This window comes from Mycteria americana, chromosome 3 (genome assembly GCF_035582795.1).
Source record: "Mycteria americana isolate JAX WOST 10 ecotype Jacksonville Zoo and Gardens chromosome 3, USCA_MyAme_1.0, whole genome shotgun sequence".
Taxonomy (NCBI): Eukaryota; Metazoa; Chordata; class Aves; order Ciconiiformes; family Ciconiidae; genus Mycteria; species Mycteria americana.
Genome location: NC_134367.1, coordinates 120,951,612 through 120,975,301, shown reverse-complemented (window position 1 = coordinate 120,975,301; position 23,690 = coordinate 120,951,612). Strand labels below are relative to the sequence as shown.

The following is a 23,690-nucleotide window of genomic DNA, read 5'->3' as shown; positions in this document are numbered from 1 at the left end:
AGTGAAGAAATTACCATATATATTATATTAATGCAAACATCATTCAGCTAGTAATTCACGGCTGATCTGGATAATGGAAAGGTTGAACACCCATTAACCCAAGCCAACAAAATGGGTTGGCTGAGAAATTCTAGCAGGTCTCATGTGACTCTTCCCTCTAACTGCAGCTCTGCGGTATCTGCTATTGTAATAATTAAAATCCTCCCGGTAGATCAATACTGGAATCTCTTTATGGGAAGTGCCCTGATGGAAATGTCTCAAGGAAGCTGGGCCTGTGGAACTCTGAAAAATTCATTTTTTTTATCTGACAATTATCACCACACTGCAGACTAATTCAACAGTGCACCCCTCTCACTCTGCTTTGAATGCACTGGAGATTGACATCTAAAAAAACCTAACATCTCATTTTAACAAATAAAGGCACTATTTCCACATACAGTTTGGAATTATCAGCAATCATGAAACCAGACAAAAAATTAATATACATTAAGCACTTCATCTTCTGATGGCTTCCTCTGAGTCTCAGTTATCGCAGCCTTCTCCTCATTTCCTCTCTTTGTATCTTCCTGTATTGATCTCTGCCTTTTCATCTCTTGAAAAAAGGGGAAAGACATGTAAAATTATTATAAAGCTTGATATTTATGTATTGAAATGTGGACTTACATTATCGGGTTTTCATATATTTATTGTTAAATATTATTAAATCATAAGATGGGAAAACAGGTTTTATATTTTATCCTACCTGGTCTGCTCTCCACGTATTGACTGAAAGACTGGAGCTGAGTTTTTCTGACGGTAGAGTCCTTGCTGAACACAACGGGATTTCTAAACCGTTCTGCTGCTTTTTGTAATCGCTCAGCACGATGTTCCTCTGTTCCATTCTGCTAGGAAAAAAACCAGACACACAACAGTTTCTTTTGTTTACAAACGGGAAGACAAGAATTCGAAAGGTACGTTTCAGCGAGGGGACAGGACGCAGCTTTTGCAAAGAGGATTTCACAACTTGGGCTGCGGTTTATATAGGATGAAAGTATCAGCTGTGGAAAAAAAGGAGAAGAGTGATTAACTTTTCCTTTTTTTTTTTTGTTCATGTGTGGTGGAAACGACTGGCTTTTTGGGCACCCTCCTGCAGGACTCTCTACTTACTTAACAGCCAGACTTATTAATTGTGACCTGCATTTGCCAGCAATTCCGATTTAAACAAAAAATCACTCCTTTGCAACTTTGATTTGCCAAGCGCTGCACATGCTGCTGCCAAGGAGCAGCGTCTCTACCCCTGAACACGATCGGTATCGTTTTAAAAGCATGTTGCCTTTAGCCTGTCTCCCTGCCTGGTAAAGAAATCTGTCGTTTTGTGTAGTCCCAGAGACTTGTATGACAAGAAGAACTAGTTTCTAATTTTATGCCCATTGAGATAAATCACTAATGCTGGATGAAGGCTAAAAGGTAGGATTATAATACTACCCCACTGAACTGCATTTCATCAGCTATAACTTTCCAAAGCCAGATTTGTAAGTAAGCCCTTTACAGCTAAGGAAACTACAATTATCTTTTCCAGGGCTTCCTATGTTAATACTGGTAACAAATTCAAATGGTTCTATCAACACGAAATATCCCAGAAGACTGAACCACCGCAGCGTGTGGAAACTGCAGATACCGAGGTGCTGTGTACCAAACAAATATTTCATTTTATACCTAATCTTTTATTATTTTTATTAAGTGTTTTGAAAGTAAATAGGGAAAGGCTAAGATGCATGACTAATAGCTAAGCCTGCTGAATGCTGAAACTGGTTATCAAAAGCTACCAAGACTTTGCCCTTCCTCTGCATTGAGACAATCGGTAATGAGGGAGTTCTCCAATGGCCTATTCTCTAGCCTCAAGGAGGCCGGGGATACACAATCCCCAAGGGAAGGTAACAGTTTATCCTTTTCCACAAACACAGAATGCCTCATTTAGAAACGTGTAAACTGCATTTTATTAAAAAACAAATCCACCTCAATGCTGAGAGCTCCATGAAAACAGATGGACACCATATATTCCTTATAATGCCGCTTTCCAACTCTTCCTTAGAAAGACGTACACAGAGATAAACTGTTAAGTTGCTCCTTTTGTGGGAGTACCTTAAAAAAAGAAACTCCTTCACGGAAGTTTTTCATAAAGAGAAATACCATTTTCGTCAGGTTAGGTGATACCAAATTACCCTAAGAGGAGGCCCGTGTGTCGTTTGTCAAAATTAAGCTCAAAAAAGTATTGCTCATATGCTCTGGATGACTTTTCAGCTGCACTAATCGGGCGGTTATGATTCTGGTTAAATAAAAGGTGGTTTCCTGTTATTAGCACAATAACCATCTGACAGCCTAAACCAGAGTCTTTACCAAAATAAACAAACATGACTAATTTTTTAGGCCTGGCAACATGCTAAAATATCAGTGTGATTAGCCAGTAAATCCCATTTTAAGAAACCTTTTTATGACTGGGGACTTCTGCCACTTTACAAATGTATTCCTCTAAGCCCACTAATTCAGTTAGCCTTTTCAATCCATTGTATTATTCTTGGGCCAGCTTCATTTTGCATTAAATCCACTGCAGAAAGCTAAATTGAACGCAAAAATCAGACCTGATCCAGGCTTCCTTTTGTTCAAAGATAGAGACCGAAAGTCCTCTGCTGCTGCCACACACTTTCATCACCAATTTATAGGAACCGACAGTGTAAGGGAAAAGCAATGAAAGTCATTGTTTTGGGACTTCAAAGCATCTCTGTATCTGGGGAAGGAAATCCTTTCAGTCAGCAGTGCTTTCCCCTCAGACTGCAGGTGGGTGAAAAGTTATACCCAACTGGAAGTGCCCCAGAGCCATAGGGATATTAATGACATACAGGGACTATTTTAAAAAATATATAATAGTAAGAACACAAGGGGTCTAATTAAGAAAATGAAATGGAAAATTGATTGGTGTGAGCTTTATGCTGAAGTAGTGAACATTAAGAATAGGCAAAAGGACCACATATACCGCATACTCCTGTCTATTTTTCTCAGAAGCACTTGTTGTCAAGCACCCAAGTATGTATGCCTTTAAAGTGTACCATGGCTTAATTTTAATGGAGAAAAAACAGAGAGTCAGGCTTCAGAGGGAAGCACATTACTGAGAGTCCAATCCTGCTCCTGTTAAAGTCAGGGAGAGTCTTGCCGCTGATTGCACCAGCAGCAGGATGGAGCCCATGCAGTATTTCTGATTTAACTGACAACCTGAGCAATAAGAACTAGAATAAGATAGGAGAAATGCTTCTTATATCTCTTACTATCATGCCAATGACAAGTATCAAGATTTAAAAAAAAAAAAAAAAAAAAAAAAAAGGCAAATGCATTGATTAATCAACAGGAAAAAACCCAGTGCATTGCAAACTATGCAACTGCACTGCCATGAAGATTTTCTGCATTTCTTACTGTGAAGGATTTGATAAGAAATCATTTTCCTCCTCATGAAGTACAAACCCGAAATCGGAACACACAGGTACTGAGACAAAAGCATTAATCAAAACTTACCTTAATGTCTTGCTCGGAGCTATCAGTTACAGCTTTCTGAGCAGCACTGGAGAGTGAATTTGCCACCTGTGGCTGAGCTTCTAGGAGCTTCTTCAGCTTCAAATCCACCAACTTACTGTTTTGTTCTGCTAAATATGCAAATACCACATACAACGGAGTGAGATGCATTTAAATGCAGTCACTACAACAATGTAGCAATTTAAAAGGTAGATTTCATTCACTTTGCTATCATTTCAAACTAAAAAAGTAAAAACTAGAAGGAATATTGTGTTTTTTGCGATTCAGACTGGCGTAAATGTGTGTAACGTACATAGATAATGCCTAAGTTCTCTCAAAAAATATATGTAGCACTCAGCTGAACAAGTAAACATGCTTGAAGACAGTAGATGAAAAAACAGAGAAAGGAGACACTGTTTACTTTAAGTTACTCCCAGCCAGCACATACCTCTACTTTGGCATAAAAATACCCTTAAAGAGCCATTTATTTTAAGATTACATATAACAATTTATCACATATTCTAAGTACTGATAACCCCTCAAGTTTATGAACTACTAATTCATCATAAGGCTCCTTGGCACAGCTTTTCAATGTTAAAATTTCAGTATCAAAAGAGAAGGCTTTCTAGTAACATTTTATTATGATTTATAGAATACACTGAAGCCGTGAGAGCTGTAAAATGCTTTGTAACTGCATCGAAGGGACAGATTCAAAGCCTGCTGAAGCCCCACAATTTTTTTCATCAGTTTTAGCAACTTGGATCAGAGCCCAAAGAAATGAGTTGAGAATTTTACTTCCCAATAATGCTAATTCTGTACGTGACCGTTGACTGTATGAATTTGTAACACACCTACACACACAGTTACCTACATATACACACATAATAAGGAGAAAGGTGTTAATAATGAACCACAGCGCAGATCTGTGGAGCTAACCCTGGGTAGGAAGGCAGAATAACGCTGGTGCAGAAGCCCCCAGACATACTCTACGTGCAGCACCACACAAGAAATCACCCCTGAGACGGAGCGAATGCAGCATCACCTGTGTATATTATGCACGTACATCTGGGCCTTGGGTTAAATAGACAAAATAGCAGTTGCTATGTTTTTCTATAGGCACAGCCTGAGTTTTTCACTGCAGGCTGGTAACTTCTAGCTGGCGTGGGAAGCGCAGCCATGACTGTTTTGCCACACAGCTCCTTCCAAGGTCTGGAGCACTCCGATTCATGTTAGCCAAAATATTTTTGGCATGCTGGCAATCAAATGATGCCTGCCTCCAGCAGCAATGGGCTGGGCTGGGCTATGACGAAGGATAGTTTCCCTTTCCTCTGGCACACCCAGTCAGGGTGCCCTTAATTGAGGCTCACATGTAAGTACATGCACATTCTCGTGGGTTTATACATAAACATCATGTAATAACTATGATATAAGAGGTTCACATTTTATCAGATACATTCACAGCAGTGTATGGTAGCAGTACTGACAAATACAGACAGATGCAATATTTAAAACCAACAACTGGCAGTAAAAATAAAAAAAAAAGTTTTCTCTTCTTGAGAAAGATGGGAGGGACTAAGATTCAGCAGGGGAAAAATTAATTAAATGGTCATAATGATCCCAAATGTGAAATGTCCCTTACAGTTTGGCATTTAGGTGCTCCCGGGAGATTCGGCCGTCATTAGAACTTGGCATGAATTGGCACAATCCCACCAAAATCTGCGTACACTGATTTCTATCACAGCATTAGACTGCATTCTGTGTTATTGCCCATCCCCTTCCTTACTAGTTTGTCCCTCTGGCTACTGTGCAGACTGAACTCAAAATAAAGTCCCAGGTTTTTTCCCAAATGTCTTCCCATGGTGGAGATGAAGCATTGGGTAGTGGGCTTGTATCCCTGAGAAGGTATCTCTCAAGAAAAAAGGCCCACAGAAATAAATGTTGGTAAGTCACTGGGGCTATGTGACAGGAATATTCATTTACTGATTTTCTATTTCTCCTAAAATGAACCACTATTTATTGGAAAATTATTTGACAGGATTCTGCTCTAAATCAGCTTAATTAAAATGCTGGAAACACTACAAGAAATATATTTTCTTATGTGTTTGGAAATCCTCAAATAAAAAAAAAAAAGGACATGTCTTTTGTGAATGTGAAAGACTTGAGTCTAGAAAGAAAGTGCTATATACACATAATTGTCGGTTTACTTACAGAAAGCAAACACTAAATGAAGTCTTTTGATTTAATATATTACAGGCTACAAACTTGGGTCCAGTTGGCATGGGCAGAACTAAGTCAGAGGATGCTGTAAGAAATTCTCTCTTGTACTGCCTTTATCCCGATGCTGTCCTGTGCTTGCCACACTTCTCCAGGCTTGAGCTAACTCGTAGGGAGCAGAAATGCCCTGGCAGAGAAGCACACCATACTACAAAGAGGCCCTCAGCGATCCCCAGGGCCGCTGGTAACAGGCAGACTTGTACAGAGAACAAACTCCTTCAGCAACAACCTGTGAGCAGAGGAGCCCCTTACTGATGGGCAATTACCTTCACATCTTTGAAGACCTAGCACCTTTTTAAATAAACATCTCCCTTGTAAGATCCTGACTATCATCTATGGAGGAATCTGAACTCCAGTTTTGCTCGATTACAATTTTGAAAGGGGAAATACCACTACTATGATTTATTATTACTTGAGCAGCACGTGCTAAGGTTATACAAGCATTTCTACAAGAATATGAATGCTTTTACAATGTCTTATTTAAAATATATTACTTGAACTTTGTAAAGTAAATAGGACTAATTCTGTTCAAATTTATACCTCCATGTCCCCACTGGAGCAACAAGGCATAAATACAAGAACTGGTCCTCAGGAAGGAACCGAGGGATACCAAGCCTACATGGGAAGAGAGACATGTTTCCTCCTCTTCACTGAGCACATGGACCAGGATGGCAGTGCAGAGAGTGGCAGCTGTACTCACCAACACGATTGCTCACTCCTCTGGCCTGCCTACCTTGCTTTGCTGGGACAGTCCAGGTGGGGTGATTTCAGGTGGCTGTCATTTACAAATCTGGCCTGGGGTTCCCTTCCCCATCAAACAGCAAGAGACATTTAAATCTGCCATTGTTGGAAATAATGATTTTGTTGCTAATTTAAAATTTCAACTCAACATGAATGCAAAATATTCAAAAAGAATAAGCATTAGGGTTTAAAAGACCTGAAAAGGCACAAAGGAATAAAGCTATGACAGAGAGAAGCAGCACATCAGTACTTATATGATGATGGAGCGTTAGTCATGCAAAATACACAAAATAGCCATTAATTACCCGTTGAATCAAGGTCATTTTCTAGGTTAGTAAGCCCATCTCCACCTCCAGTAACAGAGCATTCAGGAACCTCCTCGTTAGTATCTATCTCAATATTATCATCATCCTCATCCTCATCTGTAGGAACATACAGCATTAAGGTTAGTATTTTCTTATGTACATGCACCACATCACTAAAAAAAAAATGAATGCTTTAGAGAACAAGCTGAGTTATGATAAAAATGCAAATCATTAAATAAGTCTGGAAGGAGATTTCACTCTGTCCACTCATGGATTTATCTTTAAACTGATGCAATTCAATATACACACAGGGAGCTCTGCTGGAAACTCCTGTTACAATAAAGCTAGGGTCTGGCCTCAGCAGTGGCTGTTCTCTGTGCTGAATCTCTGGCTAACTCTGAAAAGCACATGTGCTTTTCCTTATAACTTGAGTCAAAATAATTTCCCCTAGGCTCCCACTTCTCCATAATGCAGAATGGGTGCTGAAGCCAGCATACAGCAGGTTTGGCTGGGTCCAGCCAGCAGAAGGACCTGGGAGCTGTGGTCTCTTGAGAAAGGCAGCAGCTCTGGGTACTGAGATCCCAGCTCAGTGAGACTTGCTACTCCTTACTTTGCACAATGTATCACAGAGCAGTGATCACTGTACCTTGCTTAGGTGTCAGCATCTCCTACCAGTTCTGATACGAGGAGGAAAACTACCACATCACACTTAGCAAGCGCTGACGTCAGGTGTAGCAAGAGCACACTCACAAATTGCTGCCTTATTGCACCACTTTGAATCAGCATTGTTTGTAAGCCGCATACATTTTAAATAAAATAATAATTGTAATTATAATTTATATTTTTATGGGACCTTTCTACCGAATTTCTCAGAGCAGCTTATGAATATCACTTGTAAATGAGCCCCATAATCTTTTATGAAGTAGGTGATTATTATAATTACAATTATGATGATGATGTAGGTAAATTATGGCACAGAAAGAGTAAGTAACCTGAGGAAGATCAAATAGCAAGTGCTGAATTGTGAAGCAGATTCCAGAAAAAATCCTGACTCACATTTTCAATACAAATATATAATGAAAGTCCATAAAAGCTAGATTAGTACTTTCAAAGCATATAGTTGCATTGTATTTACTCACTTTTAAGTCTCATATCAAATGCTATCTACACTTGTTCAGATGTATACGAACATTTTTTTCCTATGTATGTATGCATGCATGTAAAAATGACAAAAAAGAGAAGGCTGGAGTGTGTCTGGAGAAAGAAGACACAATATAGTAACTAAAGGAACTTTAAAACACTTCACAATAGGAAAAAACGCTAATTATAATTACAGGACACTGGTACATTCAAATGTCACATAAAAAAAAAGGATCCTAAACATAGTACCAAGATGCTATAATCCTGAATACCAGAAGTTTGGGGAAGTTTGGACCAGGACTGGTGCTGACCACTCATCACCTGTATTTGAAATACACTAAACCTCACCCCTCAGACCTGAAGTTTGCACTTCAGGCCCACACTGCTGACACGAAGGTCATAAAGTTGTTTCTTTACCTCTTTATCTCCACAGTCCCTGTAATTCCCATTTTAGGAGCCTGTTGACTTTTTAATATGTCTGCTACTCTTTTCTAACCAGCTGCTCCCTCAATTCCTCTGTAATTAATCAATGTCTTTTGCAGACCTCTGCCGATTCAGGGTAAGGCTCTTGCTGCAACAGACAGGAGCAAAGAAGTTTCCATTTCAGTGTCTTATTCAGCATGTGCTGCACGTATGATGGAGCAGCAGTCTGTGAAGGAGGACCCCTCCATTTCAGCTGACCACCATGACTTCCCTGGGCTCCTCCCCACTGATTCTCAATGGTCCCTGGAAGAGCCAGCTTTCTTCCAAAATGCCCCAGCTTGAGCCAGATGGATGGAGAAGAACATCTCTCCCCAGCCAAACCAGGATCTGCAACCAGACCTGGGACCTGACAGATGGTGCTTCAGGTGTACAACTGGGTGGGCAGCAACACTCAGGACTCTCTGTGACATCTTTTCTGTTCCCACTTAAATTCACACAGATGGTTCTGTGATCTGGACTCTAGCTGTTTCAGGAAGTGCAGAAGTAGGTGAACAAAGTAGAAGGGCACAGTGTGATCATCATGAAGCAGAGAAAGGGATGGGGTAAAAAGCAGACTGAAGAGAAAACAGAAAATGGTAAAGCAGCAACAGCAACAATTCTGAAGTTTTTCATTTTCTTCAAAGCATCTCTACTTTTTCTAATGAGGAGCTAGACTTCTCACATGATTTTAAATCCTTCATGATGGTGTCAGAGAAATTCAGTGGCACTCAGACTACAGTACTCTCAAAGGCATCCTGGAGCTCATGGTGGCACACTGAAAGCAAGGCCAGGCTAACAGCAGCAAAGGGCCACGGACATTCGGAAGAGGTGGAAGAGAAAGAAAGAGGGACACCGCCGCAGCAGAGGGAAACCAAATCCACCTCGAGCCTCGAGGCAGGCAATGACTTTCCAAAGCACCCAAAGAAGTCAGCTCGCAAGGTCAGCTCACAACTACCAGTTATCCAGCAGGATGCCGGATGTGTCAAAACAATCTAAACAAGATGACAGGGTTTCAGGGTTTAAGACTAAGGCATACTAAGGGAATGCTTATATTAGATTATTTGATTTTCTTTAATTTAATATAGTGAGATGAGATCAGAGGCACTGTCTTTGACACCACCATTTTAGGTAACAAAAGAGATGGGAATGTCGAAGACAACAGCTCCTAGTGTCAGATAATGACCTGACCTAGTATTTAATTTAAAGTTGGCAGGCTTTGACTGAATATGATTATCAGGACGTTTACACTTTATTTAAAAAAAATATTCAATTAAAAGCATTCATTTGAAGTAATTTGAGAAATTTTCAAATATCTTTCAAAAACTACAAATTCCTTGTTTTAAACTACTCTAGGTTTTTTTTTTTTTTCCAGTCCAATGTTCTTCCAGTGCATTAAAAGGGAAATGTGTTTAGGGAGCATGTTACAACAAGATTTTGCAATTATAAATGATAAAAGGAACAACATGATGAAGAGATAACAGATATCCTTTATGAAAAGAACAAATTACTAGTGTGAAAAACTTAAAGCACTTGGTCTAGAACCAGGGCATGTATTTAGAAGTGTACTAAAGAACTGCTTCCTTGAAAAGTATGTAAATGTGGATCCTAGAAAGACAGCAAAGCTTTACTATGTCGTGAAGAAATGAACAAAATTAAAGATAAAGGATTAAGTCAACAACTAAACAGCACTGACCATTACCTACAGAGCCTGGACTGTAGTCTGGACTGAAGAGAGCGAAATAAGAATCTTTTGGAACCAAATGGAAATGCCAGAATATTGGTGGAAAAAAAGATCCAGAGGCATTTTACAGGTCATATGTCTTACTATTCAGATTAAGCTCTGGCTTAATTTGTGGTTAAACTGGTATTCTCTTGACTTGGTTTAAGCTTGTCCACATGTGAAGGAGTTGCAGCAGACTGCATCAATTTCTAGATGAAATTAAAATGGAACAATTTTCATAAAGAGATAAAAGCATTGATGGGTGTTGGATCACACTAGTGGGAGAAGCATATGTAAGCTGCCACTGGAGTTGCATGAACAGTACTTGCTCTTTAGGGAAGATGCCTCCAGGATTGTCTCTGGTTCAAGCTTGTGGATATTCAGATATTTAGTTTATTTACTTTCAGGTACGGAGTTCACTTTAAGGCTACAGGATGTGACAGGAGCATCTGAACAGTAATAAAGGAAGCAAAGGTGGGGAATGGAAGAAATGCAGAGTCGAAATACTGGTTCAGTGTACAAGAAATCAGATGTCAGGACAAGAAAGTACAGCAGTAACTGCCAACAGATACAAATACTGCCTGTTAAAAAATTTAAATTGAGGACTTAACACTTTTATGAGTCAGAGACTAAGCATGATGAGTAACCCTGAGCTACCATGTACATTCCCTCCAAATCATTGCCTCAGAAGTAAAATCTGTAACGTACCCTGAAAACTTTAAGCATACAAGTGCAATACAGAGAGCCAGCTGGCTCTCTTTGGCAAGTTAACTGCAGTACACCCTTCCAGCTTTTGTTATTAATTCCAAAATTTTTGAAAACTTTTTTTGTCTTACAATACATTTGGATGCTGCTGCTTCTGTGTTTTTCCCTCCCTGCTCCTCCAACATCTCTTTTCTATGCCGTTCTTGTGTTCATTCTCTTCTCCCCTCCCAGTTTTGCCTATTTTTGGCACTTTTTTTACCGAAGCCTCTTCACACTATGCTTGTCTTACCCCTGTCCTCTCCATTGTTCCCTCCCTCCGCTGCCTACTCACCACCTCCAGATCTGAGCCACATCCTTACAAAGACACCATCTCAAATAAAAGATGGAGATGTGCCAGAGAGTAAAGAAAACACACTACCCAAATCCCAAAAGAGTAGACGGGTGTCCCACTGCACGGGGACAATACCTAGATAAGATGTCAATTCCTTTGTCCCGTTGCTGCTGGGAAAAGGGAGGATATTTGGATTCCTATCTCGATACTGTCCCTGGACCCATCTCAAGGCATCCGCTTATCAGCCTGAAGCTAGGACATCGAATAAATTTGAAGCTGCCATCCCAAACCCTCTGGCAGTTGGCAGGAAGAAGTATTTTCTGTCTCATATGTCAAATAACCTATGAAAAAGACGAGATTTCGTAGCAAAGGATGCTGCTTATCCAGGAAAGTTTCAACTTGCCATAGGCATTTGAGTTTTTCAGACGATGATTAAATAAAGCCTTTTAACAGAGAATGTAGCACCAGTGCCAAAGCATGAAACTCTTAATGAGCATATAGAAACACTGAAAGAGATCACTTTTTCACCTACAATAGTGAGCAAGAAGTTAGTCTTTAAAAACTCCAAAATCCCAAAGCTGAAATGTCACTTTTTTCCTGGAATAGCTGAATTGAGAGAGAGGAAAATGATTTGGTACGTTCCCTTTTTGTAAATTAAAATGTAGCAATCAATGCAGAAGAAGAGATTAATGAAGCATAATGGACAAGAGAGCTTGGAAGACATAAGGTATTACTATAAGCTTGTCTTGGGTATTGTACAGGGAATACAGGACTATACACAGAAAAAAACCCTACTACATGTGAATGCAGTCAGAGGCAATATTCAGAATTTAGTTGTAATAAGGAGACTATTAAATCCTAATTTTTGGTGGAAATCAAAAAATGAAAAAGACGAAACCCAAAATAAGCATAATTTATTTGGTTTATAAAATGTTGGTGCCATTTCACAGAACTACTCCATTTTAGAAGAATGAATTTCTTGAGTGGAGATCTAGTGTGGCACCTGACACCACCAGTGGTGTGGCAGAAGTACGTGGAAGATGTGCCATACGGAAAGCTTTTTGAGAATGAATAAGTAGAAGGAAGTGCTATAAAATGCACATTGACATGAAAAGCGCAAAGAGCAAATAACTTGGCCAAACTGCTGTATGAACAAAGATAAATCAAGGTAGGAAATATAAACCAAGGAGATAACTCAAAGCACATGCAAAAGTAGAGAGCAGTGAAATTGTTATACTGGATGAAACCCAACGGGTATACTGGTGATAACTTTATAAACAAGTTGTCAGCAGTACTGGTACTGTCTCCTCCTTTAGTAACACTGAAACTCTCTGAGTGCATATGCAATCTATATATATAAATACATTTTTATATATATATATATACACACACACATGCACAGTGCACAGTTACCTCTGAGACTGTTTATAAACTGAACGAAGGGCAGGAAGAGCAATGGCAAAATTCAGAGGAAAATATGAACAGGGAAGGCCACATCCCAGAAAGCAGCATACTGGGATATTTAGCAACACTACAAGTGAGTCAGTGTGACAAAATGGGGTAACTACTATCCAGCTGAACACTTCAGGATATACCCAGAAAGTGTACCTTATGTGGAGGGGAGAGATGGCAGGAACAGCTATGTACAGGCACGATAAAACAGTGAGGAGGAAGTAATTAAATAACGTAGGATTGGGAGTCATAAATTGTGAAGAGGGATGAATAACATCATAGTCTACTTAATATACAAGTACTTTGCCATTTTGCTCAGCCTGTCTTACTCTCTACCCATCAAGGATGTAATTTCCCTGTTTACCATGACAGTGAGTTATGTTGGCAAGCTTGGTTTACTGGGCAAAAAGAGGAAAACTGAAGAACAGACCCAAAGGGAGACGTACAACTAACTGCTTTTCTCTTTGGTGTTAAATGGAACAGAAATGTAGGGTTCAGGGTGCAATAAGACTATATTTAAATATATATGCATATAAAATACATGTAGAAGAGAAAAAAAAAATATTGTTGTTGAATCTACGTGCATTGTGAATGTAAAGCTGGATTTTCCTGACACTTTGGCTTACAATTACGTGTTAGTATGAGAAACACAATTTCCCCTTAGAATATGTAGAAGACTCTAAAAGAGCAAAAAGCCTGTACTGAAACGTGTGCTCAGCACCCATTTGAGTTTGAGTGACACTACATTACTCCAGCTCATAGCACTGGCAGGTATATGAATTTTAATGACATTTCAAAGTCAGTTTAATAACATTATAGCAATATTACAACTCAAAACCTGTGAAGGCAAGTGGTATGTCAAAAGACTGCCATTTAAAATCAAAAGGTTGTTGCCCCCACCTCCCGTGGGCCACCTTTAAAATTCTCTTCCCAAGCAGTCTTTTGAACACATTTAATACAAAATAAAGTTTCTTAAGTATTTCTAATGTTGTTTCCCCCCAAAATTACGTCCATGCTCCTATATAAAAATATATATTGAAGACATTCTAACCAACAATCATAAAATTCTAAAAAACTGTGGGTAATGACAAATCTGTAAATAATGGGCCACTATGAGCTACTTGTTCACATGGCATCTTTTTCTTTCAATCACATATATGCTTTTCTTTTAATTGTTGGAAATCAAGTGACACAATGCTGATTTAGGAAACATATCTATGGTCAGGTCTTTTGATATGTGCACCTGATGAACAACAACGTTTTGAAGTGTGAATAGAAGTGATACCCAAACAGGCCTCTGGTTTCTAGGTTGCCATAGAAATAAGATACAAGGTTCCTCAGCTCACCTCCAGATGCCTTTGACCTTTCTTTCAACTTTTCTGCAGCCATTTCACTGTAGCTAGGAAGTTCTGACATCTTCACTCCAGATCGAGCTTCTGCTATTAGCTGACGAGCTCTCTCTCTCAGCTGCCGACGCCGCTCTTCATCTTGCTGCTAAGATATATTGAACAGTTGCCAAGTCAGTAATTGACAGAAATGCAATTTCATTCTCAATCTGATCATCATGATAGTAACTGGTTTACAGCATGGTGCTTGGCCCACATTATAAATAGGATGCTCGATATCAGTTGGGTGTCACACCACAATTTTTAAAGACATCCATGAATTAGATTTTTTTTTAAGTGTTCCCCAAATTGTTAATGCATTAGAAACCTAATTATTTGCAATTTAAAGCATTTATAAATTATGTTCTATAAAAATACCTTGATGAAAATTCTCAGACACTTTTGTCTCAAAATAGTAACTACAAAAAGTTTTACCACGGCTATAAAAATGGTTTTACTAAATTGAATTACTTGTTTGAGTAATATTCTCTCATAGAACTGAAATGAGAGGCCAGATGTTGCTCTTGGTCACTCCAATCACCAAGCTGACTTAAAAGTGTAAAGTGACATCGAATCTGAGGCATGGATGGAACCTCATCCTTTGACTTCAATGGATACATCTATTTTTAAAAAAAATAAACTCATGAAAATTAATGAAAGAACAATAGACGCCAGAGCAGAAAAGACTTTGCATCGTTTTAAAACGTCTTGCTAGTGGTCAGTAATTTGGTCAGTTTGGCTTTGGTCAAAAGAGATCATATTGGAACCATCCCAGATAGTGCTGTGTCGCACTAAAGCTCCTAACTATCTTAGAAGCACGATAATATTTCAGTTACATAAATGAGTAAAGTTCTGCAGCATGAAATTTTGGAAAATACTAACCCACCATACTAAAAAAATATTAATAAAAAGATGTGTTTAAACATATCTATAAGAATCCATTAAACCATAAGGGAAACAATTTCAGTTTTCACCTTAAAAATATGATTTTTTCAAAGTTAGGACTGTTTTCCCCCTCCCCTCAATATGAGAAACGCTCATAAGCGCAACAAAGACAGCGTTTGGCTTTAAGTCAAATCTGCCGTAAATTTGTATTATTGACATAATGACCAGGATAAAGCCCAGGTATAGGCAGTTGACCTGAACTAAGTGGAATATAACAAACTGCCTAATTTTGGAGAGCCATCCTGGCAGCCTTCCCACCAACCCAGAAACTGAGCATCCCACACCTGCAGATGCTGGTGAGAGCTGCTGCTAAGTGCTATTTAGTTTAAGCAATCATTAATAAAACAAGCGCAAAATACTAATTAGGTACATTTTACCCATTTCCATGTAAATTGTTTGTTTGTAGCTATTTACTCAGCATTGTTCTTGGCACAATAGAAAAAATGCAAATGACTGAATCAGAATGCAGCCCTAATGGGACTTTCTGTTTATAACCATTAGCCCAGAGGTGTGCTGTAATTCAATCCTCAAGCAGCAAGATTTAGCCTCATTAACAGCTTGCATGGGCAGGTTACAACTCATAAAACCCTACGGTAAACAAGGTATATGGACACAACACAATATCTTGTCTCTGAGTGACAGAACCCTGATTCCCTATCAGATTGCCTTGATTTACTTTTCTCCTAATGTCCTTACCCTGGAAAGACAATTCTGCCTGGGCCCTGCAAGGCAGCGGGATGGCACATTGGCTTTGTTTGCTTTCTCACCCTTTAACTTCCCAGAAGGCACAGAGCAACAGTTCTATCAAAAACTTATTTGGTAAAGTACACATTAGAAAGACAACTGGAAAGTTTCCCCCCTGCTCCTATGCACTGTAATAGATCAATTTAATTTAATTTCTAGCCAGCCAACTGATAGAGCAACCGATTTTATTTCGACCCACGGTATTCGGTAACATAAATTACGTTGAATTTGACATGAAATAAAACTGCTCAAATCTCTATTATTTGTAATTCCTGGGATACAGGAACTTGTGGATTTGATTTAAATGACTTTTGAGAAGAAATGTGCAAAATTTATATTCAGATTCCCATGTGGTTTAACGTCAAACAATTTAATCTACTGGAGCCCATGTAGTTTAAAATAAGGCCAGTTATGTGTTTGTGACAAACGTGCCCTAAACTGAGCAGGCTGATTTCCACCACCACCACCCCCCCCCGCCCCGCTCTCCTCTTCTCCCCTCCTCCTGAAAGAGAACTTGTATCCCGAATTATTAGCATAGTCATTAACATCCCGGGGATCTCCAAGCAAACACAGATTATTGTGGCTTGTGTTTGTGCTGATTAAGCCAATCATCACCAGCGGATAACAGAAAAAACAGCCTAGTTCTTGCTTAAATTCGATTCAGGTATTTGAACCCTCCGTTACCGAGCTTGGCAGAGGAAACATTGGTGGAAGGAGCAATGAATCTGAGAGCAGAAAAAGTGGGTAGATTAAGTTTTGAGGTACAGAACAATTATTAAACAGCAACTCAGTCCCCTAGATTTTGGAAAGGAAAGTGCTCGGGAGAGGTACGGAAGCATGAATATAGATACTAAAAAAAAAAAAAAAAAAAAAAAAAAAAAAAGAGAGAGACATGAAGAGAAGCTCTGCACCAAGAAAGGACCACGCAAAAACACATACAGTGATTTTTTTTCCTGTACAGTTGAAATCTTTCACTCTCTGACGTGAACCTGACATGCCAAAGAGACATTAAAGTTTGCTCTGTTATTTTCCCCCAATCACTTTGTAATGGTCTAAAGATCTGCCATGTGGATGCACGGTGAGGAAAACTTCACCATTTAAGGACAAACTCTTCAAGAATAAGTAATGTAATTCCTTGTTTCCCTCCTATAAAAATGTATTGGTATGCAATTTTTATATTTCACAGTTCACCGACATCTCGGCAAGCTTTCTTCCACTGCTTCAATGGTGCTACTTTTAATTTTATCCTCCTTAGTCCTAGTAATTAAAGTGATCAGCAGTGGCATCCCAACGGCTTTGACACAGCCACAACCCCCTAGCAGACTCCGGCTTTTAAGGGGAAGGCAAAGAAAAAAAGGACGGGAGTTTCATTTCACTGGAACAAGAAAATCAAGCTTCTCCAATCCTCAACTTTATCCAATTGTTCTTTCAGCAGCCTTTGGATCTTAAGAAACAAATAAAAATGGCTGCCGTTAGGGGGTCCTTTTTGTACTCACCGCAGACGGCGAGGACTGACATTACTTTGGCCAAAAACGATGCCGTGGATTTGGGAAGGTGAATTCGAATGTGAAACACTGGCGGGGCAGTTTCCAAGATCATTACCCAGCCACCGATGTTGCTCGGCAGCAGCAGAAGCCGAGAGCTGACCAATCAGTAAAATATTGAGAGCAATGGAGTCTTGCAGGGGGGAAAAAAAAAACCCAACCACCGCCATAAAACCTGTCTCCTTAAATCACTAAAAATTCTGCAATCTTGTTGCATTTAAAAAACAAACAAACAAAAAAACCCCAAACCAACAAAAAAACCCCCACAAATATCTGCCAGGGATTTTCAGTCATCCTTTGGCAGAATTTTGGGAGGATCCAAACTGAGTTTACACAAGAAGTCTGATAACGTATTATCCCTCTCCCTATAAAAGAATATAATCCTGTGAGCTGTGTTTATTTGATGTTTAAAAAGAAAATTCTTTACAGTGTCCATAGACTGGGGAAAAAAAAAAAGTGGTAAATTAGTGATACTCCACAGCAACAAAATTAAACCAGAATTGTACCTATGAGGGGGAGCAATTCCCGTAGCTGTAGGTTTCAAAATTGTCCGTGGTCTGCCCCGAGTGTACAGTACCTCTAAGAGAAAGAACTTGACTGCCACCTCTTTCATCATTAGACAGGAAGAACGGCTCTGTTATTAGCCATTCAGAAAGAAAAAGACTTCTGTGCTTGTCCAGAGGCAAGGATTACCAAAATGTACCTATTCAGTTAGTAGAGAAGACAGAATAAAAAAAAAAAAAAAAAAATATTACACGAGCTTTAAAGGTTTGGGCAGGCTGGGTTTTACTGTGACCTTGATCGGCTCTTGTTTAAGTAAATAGGATTTAGGATGAAACATTAAAACTGTTTAGCAGATCTTTTCAAACCATTTCAAACTTTTCTTATGTTGGTTTATAATATAACCAGACATGCTTGTAAATGGCCACACCTGCTCATTTCTCTGGGGATGGCCTGATCTCTGCCTCTTCTAACAAAGAAAGGACCGGAGAAAAAAAATCAGCCTTTCTTGTTGCAAAATAGAGTGGAAAGTCAAAATCTTTCTCAAGTTTGTCCCATCTGGTCAGATTAAAGCTTTGATCACCCTGGGGACCACATTTATGTTTGGTCCCTACTACCGTTTCAGACCAGCTCAAAATACACAGGTAGCAAGCAAAACACGAATTGCTAAGCAGGGAACACTCAACATAAACAAAAGTGCATTGGCTTTGGCTTCTGTGGCTAGTCAGATCGTAGGAAGTGATCAGCAGAGAAAGACATAAACATCTTTGATATTTTCTGCCTTCTGCCTGGTGCCTACATCAGCTACCTTACTACCAATAAAGTGTATGTAGCTTGATAATATTTTTTCATGAATGTATATCACAAAAAGTATCAAATCACTTGTCATAAAGAAGCAGCTATTTGCTTCCAATCTATGGCACTGATGGACTAATGAGACAAGACAGAACGAAAACAGAAGTAGCCCAAAGTCTAAAACTGGAAGAATCGCAAACAATGTCTTAAACAAAGCTGTCCCCTTTAAGAAAAAAAAGCCCCCAAAATTCACAATAAAATGGGGTTGTGTGGCTGTAAAATGGAAAACATCTCCTTAAACCTAGGAGGTATTTTTAAAGGAATGTTAGCCAGCAATTTTCTATTTTTATTTCTTTTTTTAATATAATCTATGTTGTTCTGGAAAATCTACAATTCACTTGGTACAGCATTTCTGATGTGAAGAATGCTGGCTGTAGAAAAACAATCCATTGATAATTTAATTCCTCGTGTCATTGTGAAATTGAGAAACTCTTAGTTTACTGAATGAAAAAAAAATAGATATTTGAAAAAAAGAATGGCTGACTAAGTAAGTATCACCTTGTGCTACATCCAAGGCCTCTTGCTGGTTGTCTGGCTGCTCTTTTGTAGGCAAAAAGGAGCTGAACGCTCTCTGGCTCCTTAGATCTGGCCCAACAAATGCACTGCCAGTCATGCACATGGATCCAGCTTAAAACCCAGTGTGAGCCTAAAAGAAGCTAGTCAAACTGGCACCTACTCATGCAGAAGGAGATAGATTTGTCATGACAGGCTGATTATTCAATGTAAAGAAACAGTTTAGCTTTTCTAATCTGGTACAAATACATCTTTCTCAGAGAAAAAAGTAAAAGGTCTAACAGTTCAAGTATTTAAAGTAAAGAAACCAACAAAAAAATTGTAACGTCAAAGTGAACCATAGGTATTTGTGCTAGAGCATTCTGCAAAACAGCCCTGCAGTTCTATTCAGATAAATAAGATTTAACCCGTTTAACCCTTTAGGAGCTGCACATCTACGTGACGATCAAGGCAAGCATTTCTATTTCACACTGCACTTGGCTCTACGGCAAGTTTTAAGGACAGGCTGAAACATCTAATTCCAAATACACTTTCTGTTTTCCTCCTCTTCTTGCTCGCCTGCACTGATACTAAGAGCGAGGCGCTCTCCCGGCAAACAATGCGAGGGCAGCCTTGCCTACCGACGGGGCTCCCACGAAAGATCATCGAGAAAGTCGATCTAAACCAAAAGCAGCGACAAATCCCTCTGCTAACTTCTTCCCTGGAATTTTCTCTGCTTAGGCAAGTTTGTGCTCTCCCTCATCTGTGAAGTATAATTAAGGACAACAATCACCTAAGGCGTCGGGATCCAGAAGCTTGTTACGCCTGTCACCATGATTGTCAATGCTATTGGCATTACCCACAAACAAGGTCTCAAGCATGCAGGCTGAGAAATATTCTGAAATAGTGCCATCATCCAGACAGGGCATAACGTCCCATCTGAGATCAATAAGTCTAAAGATGGTATTTTCTGTGCCTTTCCACAGCCGAGTTACAGACAGAAGTTAAAAGAAGCTGCTTACTCATTGTAGGAGTCAACATTCATCGAGCTCCACTTAAGGGATTTTCTCTTGTGTAAACTTGACTTTATAATTAAAAAAAAAAAAAAAAAAAGTGGCATTATGAAACAAAGACTTTTGGCAAGTCTATGGGATGCGTAAGCACGAGAGCAGCATCTTTCAGACTGCCATCCTGGGAAGCTTCCTTCTCAGGCGGGCAACCCTGTGCCGAAGGAGGAGGACATGCCCTCCTGAGGAATGCTCCCGGTTCACTCCCAGCCAAACAAAGCGGAGTGGGCTGCAGGGGGCCTCTGAAAGTTGTTTTTTCCCCCTCCTTCTCTTAATTTTCAGGGGAGGGTGGTGGGATCCCAGTCCGCTTGCATGTGATGAGAATGGATGGAACAAGTGCAAACCCTACGCCTCCCTGGATCCTATTTTGCTGGGGTTTTTTTGAAAATGTCCTGCAAACTGCTGGCAGCTTGTTTTTAATGGAAAATACCAATCGCCTAGGATCTATACCTAGCCTTTTGCCAATAATGAGAAAACTTCACCTTCTGTCCCCAGCAATTCTTAGGAAATCTTTTGCTGTTATTCCTACAAATCCAATTACAGATTGTTGAGTAGCTAGTGGAGTAAGCTTATTGAGGAGTGTCACATCACTAAGTCGTGCGTATGTGTTTCAGTTTGTAATGTGGTCTGAGCCGCTGTAGAGGTGTCAACTTAAAATGCAAGTAAGTAGCAGAACAGGGCTAATCCCAGCCACTACTCCCCTGCAGCCAAATTGTAGCGCAATGAATGACAGTGGAAATGCAAAGATGCCACTGTGCTTATCACACACAGCCAGATGGTGGACCTGGATCAATGCACACATGCCACGATCAATGCATTTGATAAAGAATTAAGAAGAAAACTGTACATGTTATCAAAGAACTTGTACATGGCATAATTATGATTCTGCATGTGCTTACTGATGATATTGGAGACTCAGAGGCAGGTGATAATGAAACTGATAGGAAGAAATAGCTTAAAGGCTACAGCATATGGCCTCAGCACTAAGAAATCTTGTCAAATAGTTCAGAAAGCTTTTTTAACTGGTATTACAGGCTGCTCATAGTGCAAGCTGGTGGCAACGTTTTAATTTTTTTTTTAAACCTGAAATGTCAAAAAGTTACAAAAGCTGTACTTTTCAGAATGGTTCAGAAAATAATTAAGATGCTATTGTGTTTTAAACACGGCAAAAAACACTACAGGTAGAGAGAGCATGCACAATTTTTTGGGGTGGTGGTAGTTGGGCATTTTTAAATATATATAGTTCTGTGTTCCCTGAATAAATGTATTTAGACTTTAAGGAGGCTGGTGGCCGTTTAAGGAATGTATCTGGGTAGCAATTTGCATTCGGCATGCCAATTTCTACAGATACAGTTTTGATATTATTTCTCATCAAGTGTAGAGTATTTCCCTGTTGCCGTTTGTGCTCTGTCAGTTGCATTACAGCCACCTTGGATGTGAAAGAAAGTAATTAAAAATCTGTGGAAAATAAAGTCTAAAGTAATAAAAAAAGCATATACATTTATAATGTATAAAAGGTACCTAAAATACAAATTCTCATGCTCCAGTTGATAGATGAGCTGTCTAATCAACGCCTGGACGTAACTTAAGTGCTCTCATTAGTGTGAAGACCTTCAGGCTAAATAAGACTAAATCCCTTAAAAATTGCTTCTGCAATAGAAAAATCCCCCTTACCATTTTCCTCTGCCTAAATCATATCAATTAAAAAGAGAGAGAGGGAGGGAGGGAGGGAGAGCGGCATTTTCACATGACTTTGTTTTAACTGACACTCAAAAAACTATCTTCTGAATCCAATTTAAAATGTTTCAGCAAAAAAGTTCATTAGCAATCAAAGAAACAAAAAAACCATGCTGAGTTTAGTTTCTCTTTCACTTTAAACCTGGATCTTTAATCAGCGCTAAGGCATATAATGCCCATTGAATCCTTTACCTTAACTTTTTTTTTTCTCCAACCCCAAATATTTAATCAACATTGCAGTTTTACATTAAATTATAAAATTAATCAAAACGAGCCTCCAGAAGAGTGAAGCACGTATTTTATTTGCAGCGGGCCAAGGAGGGACCCCCCGCTCCCCAACCCCCGAATTTCAATTTGTCCTGACAAACCATTGGGTATTAAATTCTAAAGGCACGCAGAGTGCATAAAGAACTGATGGCTTGATTAGCTCTTGTGGTGCAATTGAAGGAGCTGTCTCTCTCTCCGCTTCTCCATTTTGAGAAACACTTTGATCTCCGTTCAAGTCAATTCATGAACATCAACTGACAAGACTGCATGAAACACCCCAATGGTTAGGCCCAAACTCGTAGCAAACTATTTGGTTTCATTAAGGCTTCAGGAGAAGTGACCAGTGACAGTCCTTTCATTCAGAAGCCAACAGGCAAGTGACTATTTAAACTTTAATGTGCACAATGTACTGCTGAAGGCCGCTACACCTATAGTCAGTCACTCAAGTATGAATGCCTTTACCTACTATTTCGTGACATGTGAACTACTAAGTGCAGCTGCAGTCTCATTAATGCATTCGCCCAGATTTGTTTGCAGGACTAAAGAGATGATTCGCAGTATTTCTGGTGGGAGAAACAACTGTATCTTCAAAGGAAGGTAGAACAGCAGGTGCTATATATAAAAGCCAGCGATTAAAAAAAGATTGCATTTTTAAATGCAGTAATTTACTAAGCATTTGCACGAACGTAGCAGAAATATTATCCGTTCCGGCTGAAAATATAAAAGAACTTGAACCACATCACCCGCAAAACACAGACTATTCGGTCCGGTTTCGAGCTTTGCTACAGTCAACTATTTACACATCCCTTTTCCCCTTTTTTAGTTGCCCTCTCCAAAGAGTCCCACTTCAAAGAGTTCATTTTTGCACCAGTTCCTGTCAATGCAGGTCAGAAACACTAAAGTGGAAAGTGGCTGCAGTGCCGTGGCACAAAGAGTCTCTGCGGCTGAAATCAAACAAAGCCCAATTAAACTAATCATAACGTCCCAGTGAACACAAGGAAGCTCACCTGGTATTTCTGGACTTCTTGTGTGAATTCCCAATTCTACTCGGTACTTGGTACTATAATTACCCTGACCAAAATACTGTGAAATTACTGCTCTGATCTACTAATGGCTGCAAAAAATCAACCATTGTGGTTTCATGCCAAGGGGCTGTAGCAAGGTGGCGCAATGCTTTCTGACAGAGACGACAACTTCTAAAAACTCAAAAGGGAAAATTAACGGGATGTGGTTTATGTTGCCAAGGACTGTTCATTAATTACCAATTTAATCACTGCTGGAGGCATGACATTACAAAAATCTGGCTGAAAGTTCTAATAGATTATGAAGACCACCTAAGAAGAGTGACCAAGAAATGTACAAAACAATTAATACTGTTTCACTGCTATCAAAGACACTCAGATTATTTTACATCAAGTGAAGCAAAAGAATTAGTAGCTTCACAGTGCCACCACTAGGAACTGTAAATACAATGGCACACAAT

General features: G+C 39.4%; 1 protein-coding gene across 10 annotated transcripts in view; it reads right to left on the bottom strand.

Moving 5' to 3' along the window:
• EHBP1 (EH domain binding protein 1) overlaps positions 1–23,690 on the bottom strand; it is a 227,739-nt gene that overhangs the window by 39,362 nt on the left and 164,687 nt on the right. For 3 of the 10 annotated variants that reach the window (XM_075496799.1, XM_075496807.1, XM_075496809.1), the window contains 5 exons: positions 14,017–14,164; positions 6,861–6,977; positions 3,544–3,671; positions 743–884; positions 486–592 (listed from right to left, as the gene is read on the bottom strand). In XM_075496799.1, coding sequence (XP_075352914.1) covers positions 486–592; positions 743–884; positions 3,544–3,671; positions 6,861–6,977; positions 14,017–14,164 — 642 coding nt within the window. The remainder of the gene's footprint in view (positions 1–485; positions 593–742; positions 885–3,543; positions 3,672–6,860; positions 6,978–14,016; positions 14,165–23,690) is intronic. The other 7 variants (XM_075496800.1, XM_075496801.1, XM_075496802.1 and 4 more) reach the window with 7 other exon arrangements.